The following is a 20,291-nucleotide window of genomic DNA, read 5'->3' on the forward strand; positions in this document are numbered from 1 at the left end:
TCTCTCTCTCTCTATTTCTCTATACATTTCAGTATCAGTTGCCCGGGGCCCCACTCAGCTTGGGGGCCTCACAGTGTCACTTGAGAAACTGTTGCAAACAAGAATCTCCATTCACTACCGGACAAATGTGCAACCAAAAATTCCACACTCACACTCACACTCACACACTCACACTCACACTCACACTCACACTCACACTCACACACACACACACACACACACACACACTCACACTCAACTCACACACACACTCACACACACACACACACACACACACACACACACACACACACACACACACACACACACACACACACACACACTTCCTCTTTGTCTTAAACCTTCAACGTTGCTGACTGAACTGTTCAAAGACTTCATCCTCATCACAAAGTTTCAGACTCTTCACATATTAACATCTTTTCCATGAAGTATCTCATCATGATGGCGTCTAATGATCGGTCCCAGATTCATCCTGCACCGTGACGACGAGCCCAAACACATTATATTCATATTTCAAATATAATAATATAGCAGTTAAACAGTAAAAAATTAAAATTAAATCTAAACTATGAAAAACTAATTAGGCTGTGAGTTCCAATTCGTAAGTAATGAATTAAGAAATCAATATTAGGTTATTGTTATTGTTATTAGTATTAGTATTAGTAATCATTATTCTGATTATTTTTATTATCATTATTATAGAGCTAGTAGCAGTAACAATAATAGATAGATAGATACTGTAATACATAGTATATTTAGTATAATTTAATAGTACAATAAGAACAACAACAAAAACTATAATAATAATAATAATAATAATAATACAATGAAAATGATAACAATACTACTACTACTACGACCAATACTAATACTACTACTACTAATAATAATAATAATAATTTCTATTATTGGTAGTATTTTTTTTATAATTACTAATAATTATATATTGTAACAATAATTATTATTATTTACAATTATATCTTTTTTCTTGGTTTTCTCTGGACGTCTGTAAATAGATCTATATACCATGTGAACCGTGTGTAAAAGGATTTGTAGATCTGTGCCGGCGCATGCGCCGTGCGGACAAAGCGCAGAGGCTCACGGGAACAGGAAGTCCAAGATGGCGATGGACGGAGCCATGTCCACGTCCTCGGGTCTGTCTTACCACAACGCTGGAGACTTTTACCCCCGAAAGTTCGGCCCGAAGCCGGACGTGGTGCCGTCCGGGGTGACGGAGCGGAAGGTGGGTCCGCTGGACAAACCGGACATGGTGTCGGTGGATGTCATCAACATCAAGGATCCAGGTCTGTTGTGCTAACCGGCTAACGGCTAACAACACGTATTCTTACAGGGGGCTAAGCTAAGCTAACTCCTCTCCTCTGTGTCTTCGTTCATATGAGTTGTTTGACGTGTGTGTGTGTGTGTGTGTGTGTGTGTGTGTGTGTGTGTGTGTGTGTGTGTGTGTGTGTGTGTGTGTGTGTGTGTGTGTGTGTGTGTGTGTGTGTGTGTGTGTGTGTGTGTGTGTGTTGGGGTCATATGGGCTGTTTAACTCGTTTGCTATGTTTGTGTTTGCAAATGATTTTATCTGAACACATAGACAATTGTATTTTATTCTTATTGGGAAACTGTTCATCCTCTGGTTCAGGAGTGTGTCAAAGAAAAGTTATGAAACAAATGTGTCTGTCAGTCAAAACACTCCAGCCAATAGAATACCAGGTGTAGAGCTGATGAATGAAATTGCCCCGCCCTCATTGTGATTCCTTTAGTTGTTGGTTCTGTTCCAGTAGAATACAAGAGGACAACGACCCACGGCGGCGTCTGGTTTGTTTTCATATATATATATAAAATGATTGACATCCTCTCAATGTTGACCAGAGATCTGCTGGGCTCCTGCTCCATGGAGGTATTGGCGATTTTCCTTCAAACGCTTGACAGGAAGCAGGTTTAATAATAAAGCCGTGGAGGCCGGGAGAGCATGAACCCGGTTAAAGTAACCGCCCGTACGGGACTCTCAAAGACATAAAGCTAGCGCACCCACTTGTCGACGCTACACCTGCCGTTCTGTTGCTTGGGAACTTTTGAGAGACTTGTTGCAAAGAGCAGAAGAAAAAATCCCAGAGCAGAAGTTTCACCTCCTCAGAAGCAGCGTGAGCGCGAGGAGAAAAGCTAAAGCGCAGGAAATCTGAGTGCAAGTGCACAAGCAGAGCAACTCTTAAGCTCAGGCAGGAGCTATTTGAGTACTGCTCTCAATCTCAACCACGTTCTTGAAAGATAATTAAAAACCTGGGCTCCATTTCTCGACCTTGTGTTTCATGTGTTTGTGTGGAAGTTGCAGTAAAGGCTGAACTTCAACTCACTCTATCGTTGACCGATTTTCATTTCAGATTAGTTTCTCTCTGATTTAGGTTTGATGTAAAGTGTCTGTTTTCCTCCACAGATGATCCCGTGCACAGGAAGAAACACGAGCATGACACGTCCGTCCTGGTGAGTCTCACCTCTGCAGCCTTCTCTTTTTTATCAGGTGGTCAGACTGTTGTTGATATATGAACCATTATCTCAAGATACATGATCTCATCACTGCTGTAGCTGTGCGCACACGTTTTATTTCAGAAAACACACTGAGCCCAGACAGTCAGAGACCTACGGCTCATCAGGGAGTTTTCTTAGACTTTTTTTTTTCTTTTGCAAAGTTCATGAGACTGTGATGTTGTTTCCAGCAGATTTGTTGTTGATGCAGAAACCTGAAATTCAGGAATAATGTTATTTATCGTTTTGTTGCTGGATTAACTTCTTAGTTTATGCTTACAGCAGACATTTCCATCCACAGTACAGCTCAACATAAACTTTATGGTGCACCCACTGTCTAGCATGTGAGCCCATTGTCTTTCCATGATCCTGAGGTCACCTGGATTCTATATTGACCTTTGCTTTACTCTGTGGTTGGACTGTGTTTGTCCTTTGTTTGAAGAACTCAGCTGGCTGACACAACACCCTCACCACACATGAGACTATTTCCTCTCCAACACATTTAGGATGCAGCCTATAAGTCACACCTTTACAGATGATATGTTCCAGGCACAGAACAATACATCCCCCCCCCGTTTGTTTTTGGGTCAGGAGGTAACCCACACAGAGACACTTAAATATGAGCACAGACACTTCACTTTTCATCACACTTGCAACCTCCATTGCCTCCTTGCCTGTGTGATCCTTTCTGCAGAAAGCTTTAACAAAGACAAGAACCTCGTTTGTTGCAACACAGTTGACTTCCTAGCATCTCTCCTCCAGCTCGCTCGTCATTACCTTTCAGTTGTGTGTCTCACTTACGACACAGGGAGCGGTTTTCTTTCAGCATGGAGGGAAATCAGCTGCACCAGGGGTTCCTGTGTGCTACTCACACATAATTAAAGAGGCAACAGTTTATGATTTTGTTATTTTAGGAATCAATTAGTTGTTTAACTCAGTTTTCAAATCAAACATTTGATTGTTTCATGTTCTCAAATGTGACAATTTGCTTTTCCCCCCTCTTACATCACAGTAAAGTATAAAGATATTATTATTAAAAGCTCTACTGATGGACCACACCCCTGCCTGACAGCAAATCACTGTCAGATCAGACTTGTTACTTATTTACAGGTGTATTAAGTTGTTGTTCACACACTGAACCAGGAATTCATCTTTCAAATGGAGTTTAGAAACTTATTTCCCTCTTTAGTTGAAGTCGGTGTTATTCACTAACTCACCACTTGGTGGTGGTGAAGCTCAAGTGTTTCCTCTTCTGCTTTACTGTGACTGATGAGATGAATCTGATTCCTCTTTGATTAATATAAATGTTATATAAATATATTAATTTTTCCTGTTGACTGTCATTTCATTCATGGTTGAATGGTCCCGATAGTTATTTTCTATATGTCTTAATTCCCAGGGCACCATCCATCCATTCAGGAAGACACACAGATCAGTTTTTGGGAAACTCCTGCAAGAATTCCGACTGGTTGCCTCAGATAGACGGGTAAGTGTGTGTGTATGAAATGCATCTGTAAAACCTAAATTTCACACTTGGTTTTGCTCTGAAATCAGATCTACTATTCATATTTTTGGTATTTTCTGGCTTTGAGTAGTAAATGGACCAAACCCGTCCGGTCGTATCATCTGAACCTCTTACTGGTTTTCACTCAACCGTTGGTGTTTGTAAAATCCTCACTTTATAATCCCATTATGCTCTAATCTGGTTAGTTTCTGTGTCTCATACACGGAGTCCAACTCAAACACCTCCAGTAATCCTGTTTCCAGAGTAGGTCACTGTGTTCCAGTGAAAGCAGCAGGGATGAAGTCCACCAGCTCACAGATTGAGCTGTCATCATGAGCAGCTTCCCAGATTTCATCTCTGTGTCCTGTCTTAATTTCTATCTGCTGATCGTAGATCGTAGATCCTTCATTTGTCAGTTTGATCCATTTTCACCTGTCGAATTTTGTTCCCATTTTTAGCTGCTTTTTATTGTTGAAAAGCAATCTTCTATAATAGGAGGATCAGAAGAGGAATCTTTATCTTTTGCTTATCCGCTGCTCACAATTAAAGGAGGTAACTGTTTGATTGTTTGGTCACAGACAACAGAAGCTGTGTGTCAGTTACAAAGTTTTCACTGGTGAAGAAGTAAAAGAAAAGTACAGTTTTATCTGGGTAAAACTAATATACTTTAAAGACGTGGTATGAAATCGGTACATTGATCTGGGACCCGCCGATGCCTGGCCCGTTTTTTTCAGCAGCGTCTGAGGCATTTCTGATGCTGGTTTCTGTATCGAATCATCTCTACAGCCCGTTTTCTATCAAATATTTAATTTAAACCAAACTTATCAGAACCATGAACACTTGAAGAAACATCAGTGTGATAAGACCTACCTAAAATGACAGAAACCTTCTTTGACAAGCATTTATTTAACGTAACTCTGGTCAATGTCCCATCTGCTAACATGGAGGAGGAGGCTCCAAACGTCCCAAATCAAAATGACCCAAAACCCTTTCTAGTTCAGTGGTTCTGCTCCGTTTGTAGGTGGTTGGTCTTTATACATATTTAAATGCTAATAAAGGTGCGACGGTCATTGCAGCTGCCTAAACAAACAGTAAATAACCTCAGCTACCAAACTAATCTCTCTGCTTTGAAAACAGGGAACAACAACTGACTTTTCTACTCAGAAAAACATGTTTAGTTCAAATGTCGGGAATTATTCTCTAAATCACTCTTATTCTAAAATTAGATGACATGAAAAAAAAGTATAATGCATCACAACAAAACAGGGACAGATGTAGAGTCATACTGGGATGTAAAAATTACAGAGAAACCACTGGAGACATGATAATGAACGTGAAAGAAGCTCAGACATGATTGTTGTGTGTGTGTGTGCATGTGTGTCTGTGCGTGTGTGTCAGCGTTATTGTGCTATAATCCACTTTGACCACACACTAGCAGGGGGTCTTGATTCCCCGTAGAGCCTTGGATTGGATTACACGGTGTCGTACACAGCTTACGGACCAAACATAGTTCAAACCAGTGAAAGCGGAGATGTGCTTCCTCAGCGCCGCATATTGCCCCCCCTCACGTCTCCTGTTCCCCTTTGTGTTTCGAAATAAAACTGAGACTTGTCTACATCTGATTTCAGGCACAGTTAGACCGATGCAGGAGTAACTACAGGTCGGTACAGGTATTATTTTTACACAGACGGCTGATATTTTGTTCTGAAACCTTTAAAGGTAGTTAGAGGTAGTCCGTGTTTTTTTTTTTTTCTCAGACTGAAAAGTCTCTCATACAACTTTTAAACCATTACAGTTGTTTTCAGACGTGAACTCTGGAATATGCCTCGTCATCTCCTCCGTCTCTACATACATTGTCTACGTTTACAAATTCTCTTGTAGTACCCAGTCTGAGTTTACATATGTTACATAGGTCATTTGCCAATTAATTTGACATGGCCCAAACCTAATATAGATAATATTTTGCGGACATGTGTCCCCCAAGTGAAGGATCCTAGTCAGCGTCAACTCTCTAATTAATTGAGAATGATATAAGGGCAAGATATCACCAAAAGCTCTGGAATCTCCTCGTCTTTCCAAGTTGACGTCTTCGTCTTCTTCATCCTGAGATATTTGTATTCTTCCAGTTTCACTCCCGTCACTTCCTCACCAACAGTTGCAGAAACACTAATATGAAGCTGATCAACTCACAGAAAAACATGTGTAAATGTCAGTGTCACAATGAAAACTGATATTGGACTGATATTGGTATTGGATATCAATAGTGTATTTCTATAGTTCTGGATTTGATACTCTGATACTTGAGCTCATCAGTAACAAAATGTCCTGATAAACCACAGACATCAGCAGAGGAAAGACACGGCCAGAGGACAGGTCAGTGAGACGACCAGGCGTCATCTCGTTCCTGCCACTAAAACTAAAGAGCAATAAAACTCTGTGTTAACACACCAGCACTGTTGCCGCCGCCGTTTCATTATGTAAGTAGGTTTATTTTGAGAGAAGAACACAGCCACCCTGGAGACACATAGCCCTGATGGCTCCAATCTGAGTAGACAAAGAGCGGGAGAGGACGTTTTGTGTGTTTTCATTGCCACTGGGACCGATCCTCCCAGCGGGATGCAGTGGCGGCGTGCTGCAGTTTTAGTCAGGTTTAAAAAATCTCTCAAATTTCCAGCACACTCGCAGCTCAGTGTGCTCAGACTGTCGTCTCTCTCTAGCTATCCTTCTTCTTTGGATGGAAATATGAGTCACCCCTCTGCCCAGCATGATGACACGTTTGCCGGCGCTGCCTGATGATGCCACGGCGCTCGGCAATGATGTAACCAGGTCAGGCATCAGCGGGGCTCCTAATTTAATACCTGGCGATTGAGGCACAGCACAGTCGCTGCAGCTCTGTCACTCCAGTGTCACATGTACCCTCACTGTGCTGGCACGCCGTCATGCCGCCAGACTGCTCGGTGACGCTGCTGACGGACAGACGGGGGCAGCAAAGCGTCAAGATTCAACAAGCGTACGCTCTCCCCCAGGCGCTGGGGGTTGGGAATGTTTTGGGCCGAGTGCTGTCTCTCTGTTTGCACACACGGCCACATGTACACACACACATACATGCACACACCCACACACACACACTGTGGGTCTCCCATGCCTGTCGCTGGCTAGTGCTGTCACCAGACGCCCCAGTGCTGTCATAACACAGCACACCATAGTAATTGTAGATTTCACAGCACTCGGCGTTCCCCACCACGGCATATGACTCCAACACAAAGTGACAGGCCAGGACACACACACACATACACACTCGCATACATTCGTTCCCTTGCTCCATTTCTCTTTTCTTCTTTACTGACACACACACACACACACACACACACACCCCCACACACTATATTTCTCCCCTTAGAGGTTGACGTACGACTCAAGGTTTTATTTTTTCTTTAATTATAATCCTGTTTAATTCATGTCCTGGCTGGTGGCGTTAGATCCGAGCTGAATGAGCTCAGAAACAGATTCTATGAAGTAAAATGAACTTGTCTTTGTTACACATACCAATCGTGTTTACGTTTTCCTGAGAGAATATCTGTTGTTGTTGTGTCATAACGGCGGTCCCTCTCTAGTGCTGCTTTCAGACCTGACATTTTCTGGAAATTTTCCTGCAGCCCCCTGGTAAAATGTCCATGTGAGAATACAACAGGAAAATTCCCAGTGAGCAAGTGATGAAATGTCTCAAAAGAATTTAATAGTTTGTATAAATGTCTTCATATATGATTTGGATGTCACAACAGTCTTTCGGTTTAATGTGTAGGAACAAGCTGTGAAGTCCCTGAATCGTTTCAGTTTCTCAGATTTGTTGTCGTCTTCCTCTACGGTTCATTTCTCTCTCTGTTTTCCGAGTGTGAAGATGTAAAATAAATAATTGGACTTCCTCTGACCTGCTGATGTCACTGGGCCACAGAGCTGCTCTTTTACAGCAATGAGCCACTGCTCTGCTCTCACGTGCTCTGAATGTGACCTTCCCCTGAGCTGGTGTTTCTGTGATGAACTGATTCAGACTGTAGTGAACATGTTAGGCCACACGGCCGAGGCCTCGTCCAGTCAGAGAATTCACCCAAATCTCTGGCAGAGCAGGTCGACCGCAGGGCAGGAAACTCACTAATGCATCATCCGGCTGCCCGCCGTCCGTTTGTAGGTTTGGATTTGGATTAATCAGCGGCTGTCACAGGACGCTGACTGTCAGGGAAACCCTGTTCAGGAGGACGTGTTTAGAAACTGCTGGATAATGTCCCCGTTTCCTTTTTATTCCCACAGCAGAATAATGCAGGGACATACGATGATCAACGTCCATCAGTCTGTGTGTGCGCCTGAAATCATTATCACTCGGTTTCCTGTAGAAATCGGAAACCATTTCGAATTTTTTCCTGAATCTTCACAGTAATGTTCATCAGGTTGTGAAGTGCCTGGACAGCAGTGACAAAGTTTAACGCCAGGGTCGTGTCTGAGATCTTTCTCTTTCTATAAAGACGTCTATTTAATGAGCTCATAGGCAAAATGAACCAAACTAACTTTCAGACACACGACTACGTTATTGTTATTGAACAGTTAAAAAGTATTTTCCCACATGAATCATTAGAAAGTATTTCGTGTTTTCTACAACTTTCTCTTTTCAATCGAGACATTTCTGTTCATCGCTGCTTCAATTGAGTCTCATCTGAGGGTTTATATTCATTTCGGTTTTATTCGGACACATCAAACTATTCTCTCTCTCTCCTCAGCCTATCATCATTAAGTCATTAAAAAAATATTTGCTTGTCCATATGATGGATCCTGTGTTGGACCTCAATCCAAAGGTCGAAACTCTCGGCTCCTTGTGTTTTTGTTGTTTAACAGTGATTTTGTTTGCTGTCGTTTTCAGTCATGGAGGATCCTGCTGTTCGGATCACTCAACCTGCTCTGTACCGGCTGTCTGCTGATGTGGTGCAGCTCCACCAACAGCATGGGTGAGCACACACACACAACCACACAAAACAAACTCACAGACAGAGGGAGATACAGATCGACACATGCAAACTGACACACACACACACAGATATACACAGACTGATGGCAGCAGACACACACAAAGAAAAAAACCCCTCTTTGAGACTCGGACACAGACATTAACCGGCGGAGATACCTGTCTACACACAGTAAACACACACTGACAGGTACACACTCTTCTACACTCGCGTGTGTGTGTGTGTGTGTGTGTGTGTGTGTGTGTGTGTGTGTGTGTGTGTGTGTGTGTGTGTGTGTGTGTGTGTGTGTGTGTGTGTGTGTGTGTGTGTGTGTGTGTGTGTGTGTGCTGTGTGGCGCGCAGCTTTAGACAAGTCTTTAGGAAGTGTGTTAGCAGTGTCGTCTCACCACAGGAGCCCAGACTGATCGTACAACAACTACTGCTGCTGTGTGTTTTTAAATGGGTGGGGGTGGGTATTTCACCTCAGTCAAAATATGGCACTGTAAAGGGCATGTTGAAGAAACAGAGTCCTTCACAGCATGTCTTTAGCCGCTGGCGCTACAACACAGAGAACACATCTGTCATATTGACAAGCACATTCTTTTTATCTCCCTCTGAACACAAACACAGCAGAGCAGAGACGACTGGACACAAAACATTTAGAACATTTTCAACATGGTTTCTGCAGGGGTCTTAAAAAAAGTCTAAAATCAGTCTCAAACTTTAATAATGTGAATCTTCAGGTTTGAGCAGGTGTTAGTAATTCTGACTCCGATATTCCTTCATGTCTGTCGTTCTTCACATAGATCCCATATTTAATTCACTGCGGTCTTAACGAGTCTGTTATATAACTACATCTCATTTCCGTACAGTTTTGTTTCTTGTCCGTAGTTCCGTTTCATACCGTTTCCGCCCCCTAGTGTTCAACGTACGTAATTGCATGTTTTTATGAGTGGATAGAGATGCCACTGCAGCCATGGGTGTGTTAATTTATCCTGATTGTAATTTAAGTCATTTGTAAGTCTGCTTATTTTGTGGTTAAGGTCATTTCCACCTTTAGCACATGAGAAGTTGTGTGTTTTTATCTTGGTGTGCTGTTGTTGTTGGTATTCTGAGTTGTGTTGATAGTGTTGGTGCAGAAAATGATTTTCTCTACTGGAAACACATCACTGACACTTCTAAAGATTTTCAATGTATGTATGAAATATTGGTTGTCACCAGCTTCCATAAATATCAGTGTTGGTCTCTTGTGTGTGTGTGTGTGTTTGTGGATGTGGAGCAGCAGCACTTAAAACCATTTCTCTGCCTCAGCTGAGCTGTCCATCGGCTTCGCTCCGGACGATGTGACAAGCTCATGCAATATTTAGAACACAAAAACACACACACACACACACACACACACACCACCACACACACACACACACACACACACACACACACACACACACACAAGCAGGTATGCAAGGCCACGGCAGATTTTGAGGTTAAAGAGAAAGTTAAGTTCTGTTGGAAAAGTGCAAATTGATGAAGTCAGTTTTTCCGCCGTCAGTTTTTTTTTTTTGAGGCCTTATCAAAAAAAAATGTTGAAGTCAGGAGTTAAATGTTGTGTCACTTTTAATTCAGGTTGTGCTGAGGGACATTAAGTCTTTGACTAAACAGGTAAGTTTGTGTGTGAATATTTGTCGGCATCAATTTGACTGCGAACTTGAATATGTTTCAGCGTCTTTATGCCCGAAAACCAGGTTAGATTCTCATACAGATGTGCAGTGAAACAGCTGCGCAGTGTGTGTTGATGTGAATAAAGATGGACGACATGTCTCCACTTCCTCCCGTTACGCAAAAATAAGTCGGATACGAACGCTGCTTTCTGAACTTTGCGAGTCAGACTGGTCGTGATCATTGAGTGGATCACTGGTATCAAGGTTCAACACATACACACGCTCAATCAGCCTCAGCTCATTTTTATATCATCAAATAACTAATAAAAATTTATATTTGTAATTTATTTTCTTAAGTCTGCTTTTAGTTTGGTTCATGTCTCATTTGCTAACATGAAGGAGGTGGGGTTTAAACTGCAGCCAGACACCCGGGGGGCTGTTCAGATGTTTTGGCTTCACTTTTTGTGGAGCTGTCATGTCGTCCATCTATATACACAGTTGTGTCACCAACTTTAAATCCTCTCAGGGATTCCATCATTTAGGAAAAATGCTGTCAAGAGAAGAACAACATGCAACTTTACTCCTCACTCACTCTGCCTGCAAATACTGCAGCGCACACACACACACACACACACACACACACACACACACAGCGGTGGCGTCGGGTGTCGTGCAGACAGGAAACAGAGGACAGAGGTATCGAGCAAACGTGGGAAGGCGACACCGCCGTCGATACTTGGCCCCCGATGGGAACAACGGGAGCAGACAGACAGCGACCCAGTCTCAGTTCTGTCCGTCAGTTTCTTCCCCGAGTTTTAAGTCTCCTCCGCTTTCTTTAGTGTCTGCTGCTTCACTGCACTTCCCTGAAGCTACTGTGACTTCACAGGTTCAGATCTCATGATGCTGAGATAATAACAAAATATGAATCACTTGACTTTTAACCAGTGGATGTTTTTAACTGTTTCATCCCAAAATCATGAGCAGAGCAAGTTGAGGATGAAGCACAGAGGACAGGGTTAAAGCTGCTCAGACACTTTCAACTTTAGAAATGTTGTTAAATTCCACCTTACACTACACACGTAAATCATCTGAACGACAAACGATGAAGCTGAAATACGAAAATCTGGTCAGAAACGGGCTGAATCGAACAGCGTATGCCCGGCTTGAGGTTCTGTTGAGTTGGTGCCCATTGCCTCGCCTGTGTTGTAACTGTGTTTATCATGTGATTGGCTGAAGGACCTGAGAGTGTTACTCACTCTGCTGACACATGAACAAACCGAACCAAGGTTCACTCTCATTATTCTCATTCAGTCAATCACACACAGACAGTCTGACCACAGTGTGTGTGGGTGTATGTATCTTAGCATGGCAAGGCACTGTGTGGGTGTTTGTGTGCGTGCGTGTGTGCGCAGAGAGATGTCTTTGTGTCCTTAGCTGTTGGCTAAAGATCGTGGTGATGTGGAGCGTTCAGTGTTTGTCTTCCACCTCATTAGACTGAGGACACACACACAGATATTTTGTTCACAGGTTGACACCATAGACTGTAAATAAAGATGGACAAAGCATCTCTACTTCCTCTCACTGATGAGGCCAAAATCTTTAGAATCCGGATGCTGTGAACTGGGTTTTCATCGATCTTGTGTGTTTGTACATTTTATTTACATCCCACATTCTTTAAATATAGTTTAACAGTGGTCCCTTTGTATTTTCATGGTTTTTAGTGTGTTTGTTTCTCTGTTGAAAAATCCTCCCTGGATTTTAGTGCACACTAGGTTGAAGTATATATGTTCTGTGCTCGCTGCGTCGTGCCTTTAAACTGTTTTATTCATTGTGATTGTTCAGCAGCTTCCTCAGAATGAAGGTCAGAAGACGACATGCAAACACTGAAACATTAAACCTGCGCAGCCTAGTGGTTACAGTTTATTATAATTGTGTTAAATTGTTACTCAGTTTATCTTTAGATAAGTCAGCGATTCAGGTCTTTTTGCTTGAAGTTGTATTTGCTGCAGCGTCTGTTGTTTATTCCAGAACGTGTCGGTCATTTGGAACGGTTGGATAATGTGTACATCCAACGCCTCCAGTGAATTTCTGCCTCCGGTTTAAATGAAGCATAACCCATATAGAAGTCTGTCTACACACACACACACACACACACACACACACACACACACACACACACACACACACACACACACACACACATATACATACACCATATACATACACCCCGTTGACCCCCCTTTGCAAGTCTAATACCATGTTCTAGAGCAACTGCCACACTGATGCAGACAAAGCCTCATATGTAAAGTACATACTGTACATGCCATTACTGCATGCATGGACGGACACGGACACACACACACACACACACACACACACACACACACGTGCACGAAGCTCTGGCCCCATTAGCTCATGTCTAACGGCTTAACAGACGTGTAAATGCACACACTATGGCATATATACATACATACATGCACACACAAACACACACACACACACAATCCCATGTTCTTCTCTGGCCTGTCACTATGTTTGCAAACACACACGCACAAACACACACACATATGTTTGTACATCTGTCTTAGTGGGGACACTCATTGGCATAATGCATTCCATAGCACTTAACCTTAACATTAACCATCCAAACTAAATGCTAACCCTAACCCTTATCCTAACCTAATTCTAACCCTTAAAAAAAAAAGGGCTAAGGACCGGCCAAAAGGTCCTCGCTCTGTGGGTTGTAGGCTCAAAATGGTCCTCACAAAGATATCTGTACAAGAGCACACACACAGAGCGGTATAGCATCTATGCATCCCTTGATGAATGCGGTGAGGCGGTTAACCCTCTGTCGACCCGTGAAGCTGACGAAAGAGATTATAATAAACAGACTGCAGATGAACATACGTTTGTGTGACCAGATGGCTGTATGTACATGATATTAATTCTTATATATTATGGTGTAGACTCACAAATTAGATTTGTGAAGTGAGACAAGATGTGTCTGTTGTGATTAAAATCTACAGATCTTTTATTGTGAGTCATCGTTGACCTTCTGGGACGTAACTACGGAACCACTGTGCTCTGAAACTGACTCTAAATGGATCATGATTTCCTAATTGAACATCATGCTGTATTGAAGAAGCCTTCTATAGAAACAACCAGTGGAGTCGCCCCCTGCTGGTCTCCTTCTGAACCCACAGTCTACGTCCACTTAAATATGTACAGTCAATGGTAAAAGCCCATTTACACATCAATGGGAGAGAATCCTTAGCATTGATTAAATAAAACGAGTGATGTCACTTCACCTGAAGAAGTTTAGTCCAGTGTTCTCTCTCTTCTCGCTCTGGTTTCGTCTCCACCATCACCTGAGAAATGGATCCACCTCTTTAGCTGCTAAAGATAATGAATGTCGCCTCCTGCTGGACACGGGGCAGTAAACGTGCTTCTGCAGCTACTAAAACTGTGATAACACGATGGGTTTACTACTGGAAATTACACCTTTCGTAATTAAATCGTTAGTATAGATCGATTTATCAGTAATATATTCAGTAGTTATTAGTTGTGATTTGGTTCTACTGCTTTTGATTCTATGTTTAAATCTACTGCGTTTTATTGGAGTCAGCGATGAGTGTCTGCTGTTACACTTTACTGAACACAACAGGCTCGTGTGTGTGTGTGTGTGTGTGTGTGTGTGTGTGTGTGTGTGTGTGTGTGTGTGTGTGTGTGTGTGTGTGTGTGTGTGTGTGTGTGTGTGTGTGTGTGTGTGTGTGTGTGTGTGTGTGTGTTGAAGTGCTGTTGAAGCAGAGTCGTTGTTGCACTGTTGCTGAAACATAAGCTGATGATGATTCTACAGAACCTGCTGTGTGTGTGTGTCTGTCTGTGTGTGTGTGTTTGCGCTTCCATATCAAATTGTGCAGTGGACAACTGGCTCAGCTTTCAGGCAGCTTTTCAGACATCAGCTTTTTGTCTCAATGGACCCCAAACACACACACACACACACACACACACACACACACACATTACACACACAAGCGCGCACACAAGCGCACACAGCAGCATTTTAGGGATCTTTGTGTCTGTCCATCCGTCTGTCTGTTTTCTTGTTTTCCACTCCAACACACACACAATCCTCCTCTTTGTGACACTTAAACCCTTCTCTGTCCCTCTCTTTTGCGACTCAGACACACACACACACACACACACACACACACACACACACACACACACACACACACACACACACACCTCTGCTCTTTCTCTCCTGTCACTCACCTCAGTCTGACTCGTTCACCTGAACTCCTGTGTCCTCGTCTTCTTCCAGCTGATGGAGGACAAACCGTCTTCCATCTCGACTGCTTTTAACATTCAACCCCTCATTTTTAAGCCCTTAAGTAATAAGAAAACTTTCTAATTATTTAAAAACCCTGCTCCCCAACACATGAACCCTTTCAGACGTTCATGATCATCCTTTACAAAAGTCTCCGTTTCTGTTGGTTTCAGACTGAAACACAACCCTGGAGTTTTCAAACTAAAATTAAACCAGCAGCGTTTACAGAAGTCTCTGATTTAGAGGCTGGAAAACTCTGGAGTAACGTGGACACCAGGTGTAGCCGTAGAAACAGTGATGACTTTTAAAACTAAAACATAGCCTTAGAGACTATAAGGTAAAGATATCCAATATGTCTGACACAAAGTGTGTGTTTGTGTGTGTTTTCACTGTATGTGTGTCTCCAGCTGAGAAACCAGGTCAAGTGTCTGTTCCTCAGATGAATGAACAAACCTCCTTCTCTATCCTTCTTCTCTTGTCTCTGTTCTCCTCATCCACCAGTGTTAGGAAGTGAGTCTGTGTGTGTCTGTGTGTGTGTTTCATATTTTAATTTTTCCTTCTCTGCTCAGTTTTATTTTAGAATAGAAGATATGCACAGAATATTAAATTCCACTAACTACTTTATTGTATCTGTTCATGTGTCATTTCTCTATGACCGTGACATGAGATTCAAGATAAAATTATTCATTTTACGATTGTAATTTTTATCCGATCCGAATATAAAAGGACTGTTGGGTTTACGTAATAAGAACAAGGCGGATAATATGAAGATGGGTTTTCTTCATCTGATTTAATCTTCTCTTGTCTGGGCTGTTGTGTTGTGCTTTGTAGCAGCATTTGTGTGCATATCCATGAGTTTGTTAGCTTCTCATCCAGAGATTATTCTGTGTTTTTGTGTGTTTGTATGGACAGATTCTGGTTTGATGGTTCAGGCTCAGTTTTCAGGTTATATTTAAGTTTAGATTACTGTGAGGGTAAACGGTCAGGGTTAGGCATTTAATTGTGATGCTTAAGGTTGCAATACAGGGCAAGAGAACACATTATGTCAGCGAGGGTCCTCACGAATATATGAAGACTGCCATGTGGTATATGAGGGGTGTGTGTGTGTAAGTGTGTGTGTGTGTTGTCCCCAGGGCCTCGGTGTTCCTGTGTGTCAGAACACAGCTGGTGAAGCAGTTCGTCCCATAGCGCCCTCGGTACAGTCTCTCACACACACACACACACACACACACACACACACACACACACACACACACACACACACACACACACAAACGGTTACTGTGTGTGATCAGCTCACATCTGCTCGATCACACCAATAATGTCTCCGAATTGTGCGACTGTCAAACGCTCAGACCGACAATAAAGATCATCACATTTTTTATCTTAAATTTGTATTTAATCGTCACGTCCAATCTTACATTTGTTGACCGTCTCTTCCTCTGAAACGTATTAAATGCAGGAGCTCCTTCAACATACCCGCGCTTAGTTTGAAGACGGTGGTTTAGGGTTAACAGATGATGTTGTATTGATTATCCTCCGCGTGGTTTGAGGGGGGGGGTCTCTGCAGGGTCCAGGGTCAGGGCACAGGGGGCATTAAGACGGAGCGGACAGGGGTGTGTTTGGTTTAACATGTCACTGCCAGATGCTTCGAAAATCCCACGTGGAGACACGAGAATCTGTTCTAGCTCATAAATGGAGCTTTGGTCTGGTTTCATATCGACAGGAGCCGCTCATCATATCTGTGTGTGTGTGGGTGGGTGGGCCAGGGTCATCAGGGAGCGTGTGTGTGTGTTAATCACTTCTGGACAGGCTGGTTTTTGTGTATGTGTACTCTTAAAGTGTACCTAACACGTTTCGAATAATCTTTTAGAATTAGGGTTTTAAACATGTGTTCCTTCCCAATGAGATTAGTAACTGCTCCAGTTCAAATCACCATTTTCTAATTGTTCTTCATGTCTAATTAAAAGTCGTCTTTTATGTCCGAACCTAAATAAAATATGGATTGAAAATCAAAACATTGGGGCAGAAATATAAGAATATAAAATGTTAGAGAGGATCATTTTATAAATAATACAACCAACTAAACTTAAGAACTGGACACACTTAGTAAACGTCTGTGAGCTTCTTTATTCAATAATCTGTAGCCAACAATAACTTCATTTGTGTGTGTGTGTGTGTGTGTGTGTGTGTGTGTGTGTGTGTGTGTGTGTCTGCATGTTAATATTAATAAACAGTGTTGTGATTACTTGTTCCGTGTTCATGTCCACAGTGAGTACGAGTGTGTGTCTGTCAGGTGTGTAATTTTGTGTGTGTGTGTTTGTAGTCCTCAGTTTCACTCTCATGTTTCGCCATCGATGGTCAGCAGTGTCAGCGCTGGGCAGCGCTCCCTGTCTCCTCTTCATCTGTCTCCTCCTCCTCCTCCTCCTCCTCCTCTTCTTACATCACTCCATCCCCTGCTCCCCCTCCTCACCTCCGTCTCTGTCCCTGTCCTCTCTCTCCTCCTCCTCTTCCTCCTCCTCCGGGGATCGTCCTCACCGCAGCAGTTGAGGCGTTCGATAGAAGCTTTTAGTTTACATCTGCAGCACACAGGAGCTGACCTGACACCACGACCCGCTGCCTCTCAGTTTACTGTTTACCGGAACCAATGACACTAAGCTGCTATTTGCTGTGGTTGGCACATATTGTGTGTGTGTGTGTGTGTGTGTGTGTGTGTTTGTTTGTGTGTAGTGAGTTTGTTTAAGACCTGGCAGACTTTTTGACCCAAAAACTGCCCAAAATCAACCAAGAGATGATTTAAATTAATCGTCGACAGTCTTGGATCAAAACTAAAATAGTTAAATATCAACATGCACTGGTCATGTTTGACTTTTGTCAAAATATTCATACTATGTGTTTTTTAAGTGTGTCACACCCTCTCAGCATCAACTGTGATTTTTCCGTCTTCGGGTTTGTCTTGTTCGACCACATTTTTGTTCAGGTCTCATTTATGCACGTGAGCTTTGGTCAATGAAGGTTTACGAGGGTTTGTTTCAGATTTGGTAGATTTTGGACACATGAAGATTCTAACTGTGTTTTGATGCAGTTGAGTGAACGTTTAAGTTTTAATTAAACGTTATGTAGCTTTATAGTAAATTAAGTTTCTTTAATTTTAACTCTACTGATAAATGTGTGTGTGTGCGTGTGTGTTTGGGCTGCCCCTCTGCAGACAGCATTAAATATTCATCCTCCTGCTCGTATTTCTCCTCTCTCATCTCTCTATCCACCCTTCCTTCCTTCCTTCCTTCCTCCCTCCCTCCCTATTTAAACTCTCACCCTTTCCTTCTCTCCTTCGTGCATCTCTTACTCCTCTTTCTCCATGTTTGTCCCATTGTTGCTGATTTAAAGGACATTTTTAACAGAAGAAATGAAAGGAGAAAAACAGTGAAAGAAAAAAGGAATGATAGTGACAAAATTGTGCAAGACACAAAACTTTTTCTCTTTTCTTCCTCTGCTCACCCTCTCTCTCTCTCTCTCTCTCTCTCTCTCTCTCTCTCTCTCTCTCTCTCTCTCTCTCTCTTCTCCTCCTCTCCATCGATTGTTTCTGAAAAACAAACGCAGGGTTTTTAATCCATCATACTGTTCTGGGTGTTGAGTTCAGGTCCTGTGGGGCAGCTGTGTGTTTGTGTATGTTTTGTGTTTCTTGTACTTCTGTTTAGTGTACATATCATATATACTGCTGTGTGTGTGTGTGTGTGTGTGTGTGTGTGTGTGTGTGTGTGTGTGTGTGTGTGTGTGTGTGTGTGTGTGTGTGTGTGTGTGTGTGTGTGTGTGTGTGTGTGTGTGTGTGTGTGTTACAGATGAATAACGTCTCGTGTGTTTTGTTTGTTGCTCTCGGATCATATCCTCTGGGTGTCAGTGTTTGTAAGCAGGAGATTTATAAAGGAATTGAACCAGGTTATATTTGTGTGTCTGTGTGTGTTGTGGTCTGTATGTAAACCTATCTGAGCTCAGCGGTGGGGTGGGGCGTATTGATCTGGTCGGGCCTGTTTCAGGGTCACTGTGATGTCAGCGTTTGTATTATTATCGCTTTTATCGTCTGCTGCTTTTTAATTCGACACAACAAGACGACGTCAGGCCTCATTGATTCCTGTGGAGAGATCCTGCTCAAAGTTACATGTTCGAGCCGCAGCTTTTAAAGCGTCACCTTACAGCAATGTCGTGAGGGCACACTTATTTTGTTGGCCCATTGCTATAGAGGATAAACGGCCCAATGGACCGATTCAATATCTCACATTGGTTTCAATAACTCTCTCTCTCTCTCTCTCTCAAGTGGTGTGGGTTGTCTCTCACTCTCTCTCTATTCAGTCATCCACTTTCCCTCTATCAGCCCGTCTCTCGAAATGCCCATCATCCCGTCTGTCTGTCTGTCTGCCTTCTCCTCACCTCTCCCTCACTACCCGTCTATCTGCCTCTGTCTCTCAGTCCATCCATCCATCCATCCTCTCTCTCGCTCTCTCACTCTCTCACTCTCTCTCTCTGGCCGCTGTCGATCCGTCACTCAGTCTGGGTCCTCCCGTCTGTCCCTCTCTCTCTTCTCTCTCTCTCTCACTTTTCGTCTGTCTCTCCGGGCCTCCCTGTCAGGATTACATGGCGTCAGGTTGGCCAACATGGATGCCGGTGATGGGGAAACAAAATGTTCCTCTCAGCACAAAGCCGCTCTAATCCGCTCGCCTCATCCCCCACAGCGGAGCCTGATTACAGAAAGCTGGTCGAAGGCATTAAGGCAGAGAGACACGGGCAGACAGTGAGACAGACAGACAGACAGACAGAGACAGACAGGTTGTCATTGAGTAGTTAAACCAGGCCAGTTGGAATCTCTCTTTAGCTGACTGATGATTTAATTGGCTTGTTGGCCTACTGACTAAGTGGCCCACTAACTGACTCTTACCTGGTGTCGGACTGGCTGCTCTCCAAGATTCTGTCCAATTAGAAAAAAAAATGAATGACTGACTCAGTGGCTCGCAGACGAGCTCATTGGCCGACACACTCGTCAGGTCATTTATGACTCTGACTGGATAACGAAGAGTCTGAATGTGCTGAGTCACTGAAAGTACAACAATTCAGAATCTAAGGAAAATAACAAAAAGACAAATGTTTTTTACACAAGTGGGTTTTTGAAGTCTGATAATGTGACGAAACTGAAACTTGTTGATACCTCGGGAGGTTATGTTTTCACCCCTGTTTGTTTGTTCACGTCAAGTCACGTCCTGTAGATAAAGTTTGATGTTTGCACTCATGTTC

General features: G+C 42.9%; 1 protein-coding gene across 1 annotated transcript in view; it reads left to right on the top strand.

Annotated features, from left to right (window-relative positions):
• Positions 1 to 1,087: 1,087 nt before the first annotated feature.
• slc30a6 (solute carrier family 30 member 6) overlaps positions 1,088 to 20,291 on the top strand; it is a 40,129-nt gene continuing 20,925 nt past the window's right edge. Inside the window, exons 1-4 of the mRNA XM_047342369.1 lie at positions 1,088 to 1,304; positions 2,438 to 2,484; positions 3,926 to 4,012; positions 8,940 to 9,024. Of these exons, the coding sequence (XP_047198325.1) occupies positions 1,121 to 1,304; positions 2,438 to 2,484; positions 3,926 to 4,012; positions 8,940 to 9,024 (403 nt within the window). The 5' untranslated portion in view covers positions 1,088 to 1,120. The remainder of the gene's footprint in view (positions 1,305 to 2,437; positions 2,485 to 3,925; positions 4,013 to 8,939; positions 9,025 to 20,291) is intronic.

The sequence above is a fragment of the Hippoglossus stenolepis genome, chromosome 12 (assembly GCF_022539355.2).
Source record: "Hippoglossus stenolepis isolate QCI-W04-F060 chromosome 12, HSTE1.2, whole genome shotgun sequence".
Classification (NCBI taxonomy): Eukaryota; Metazoa; Chordata; class Actinopteri; order Pleuronectiformes; family Pleuronectidae; genus Hippoglossus; species Hippoglossus stenolepis.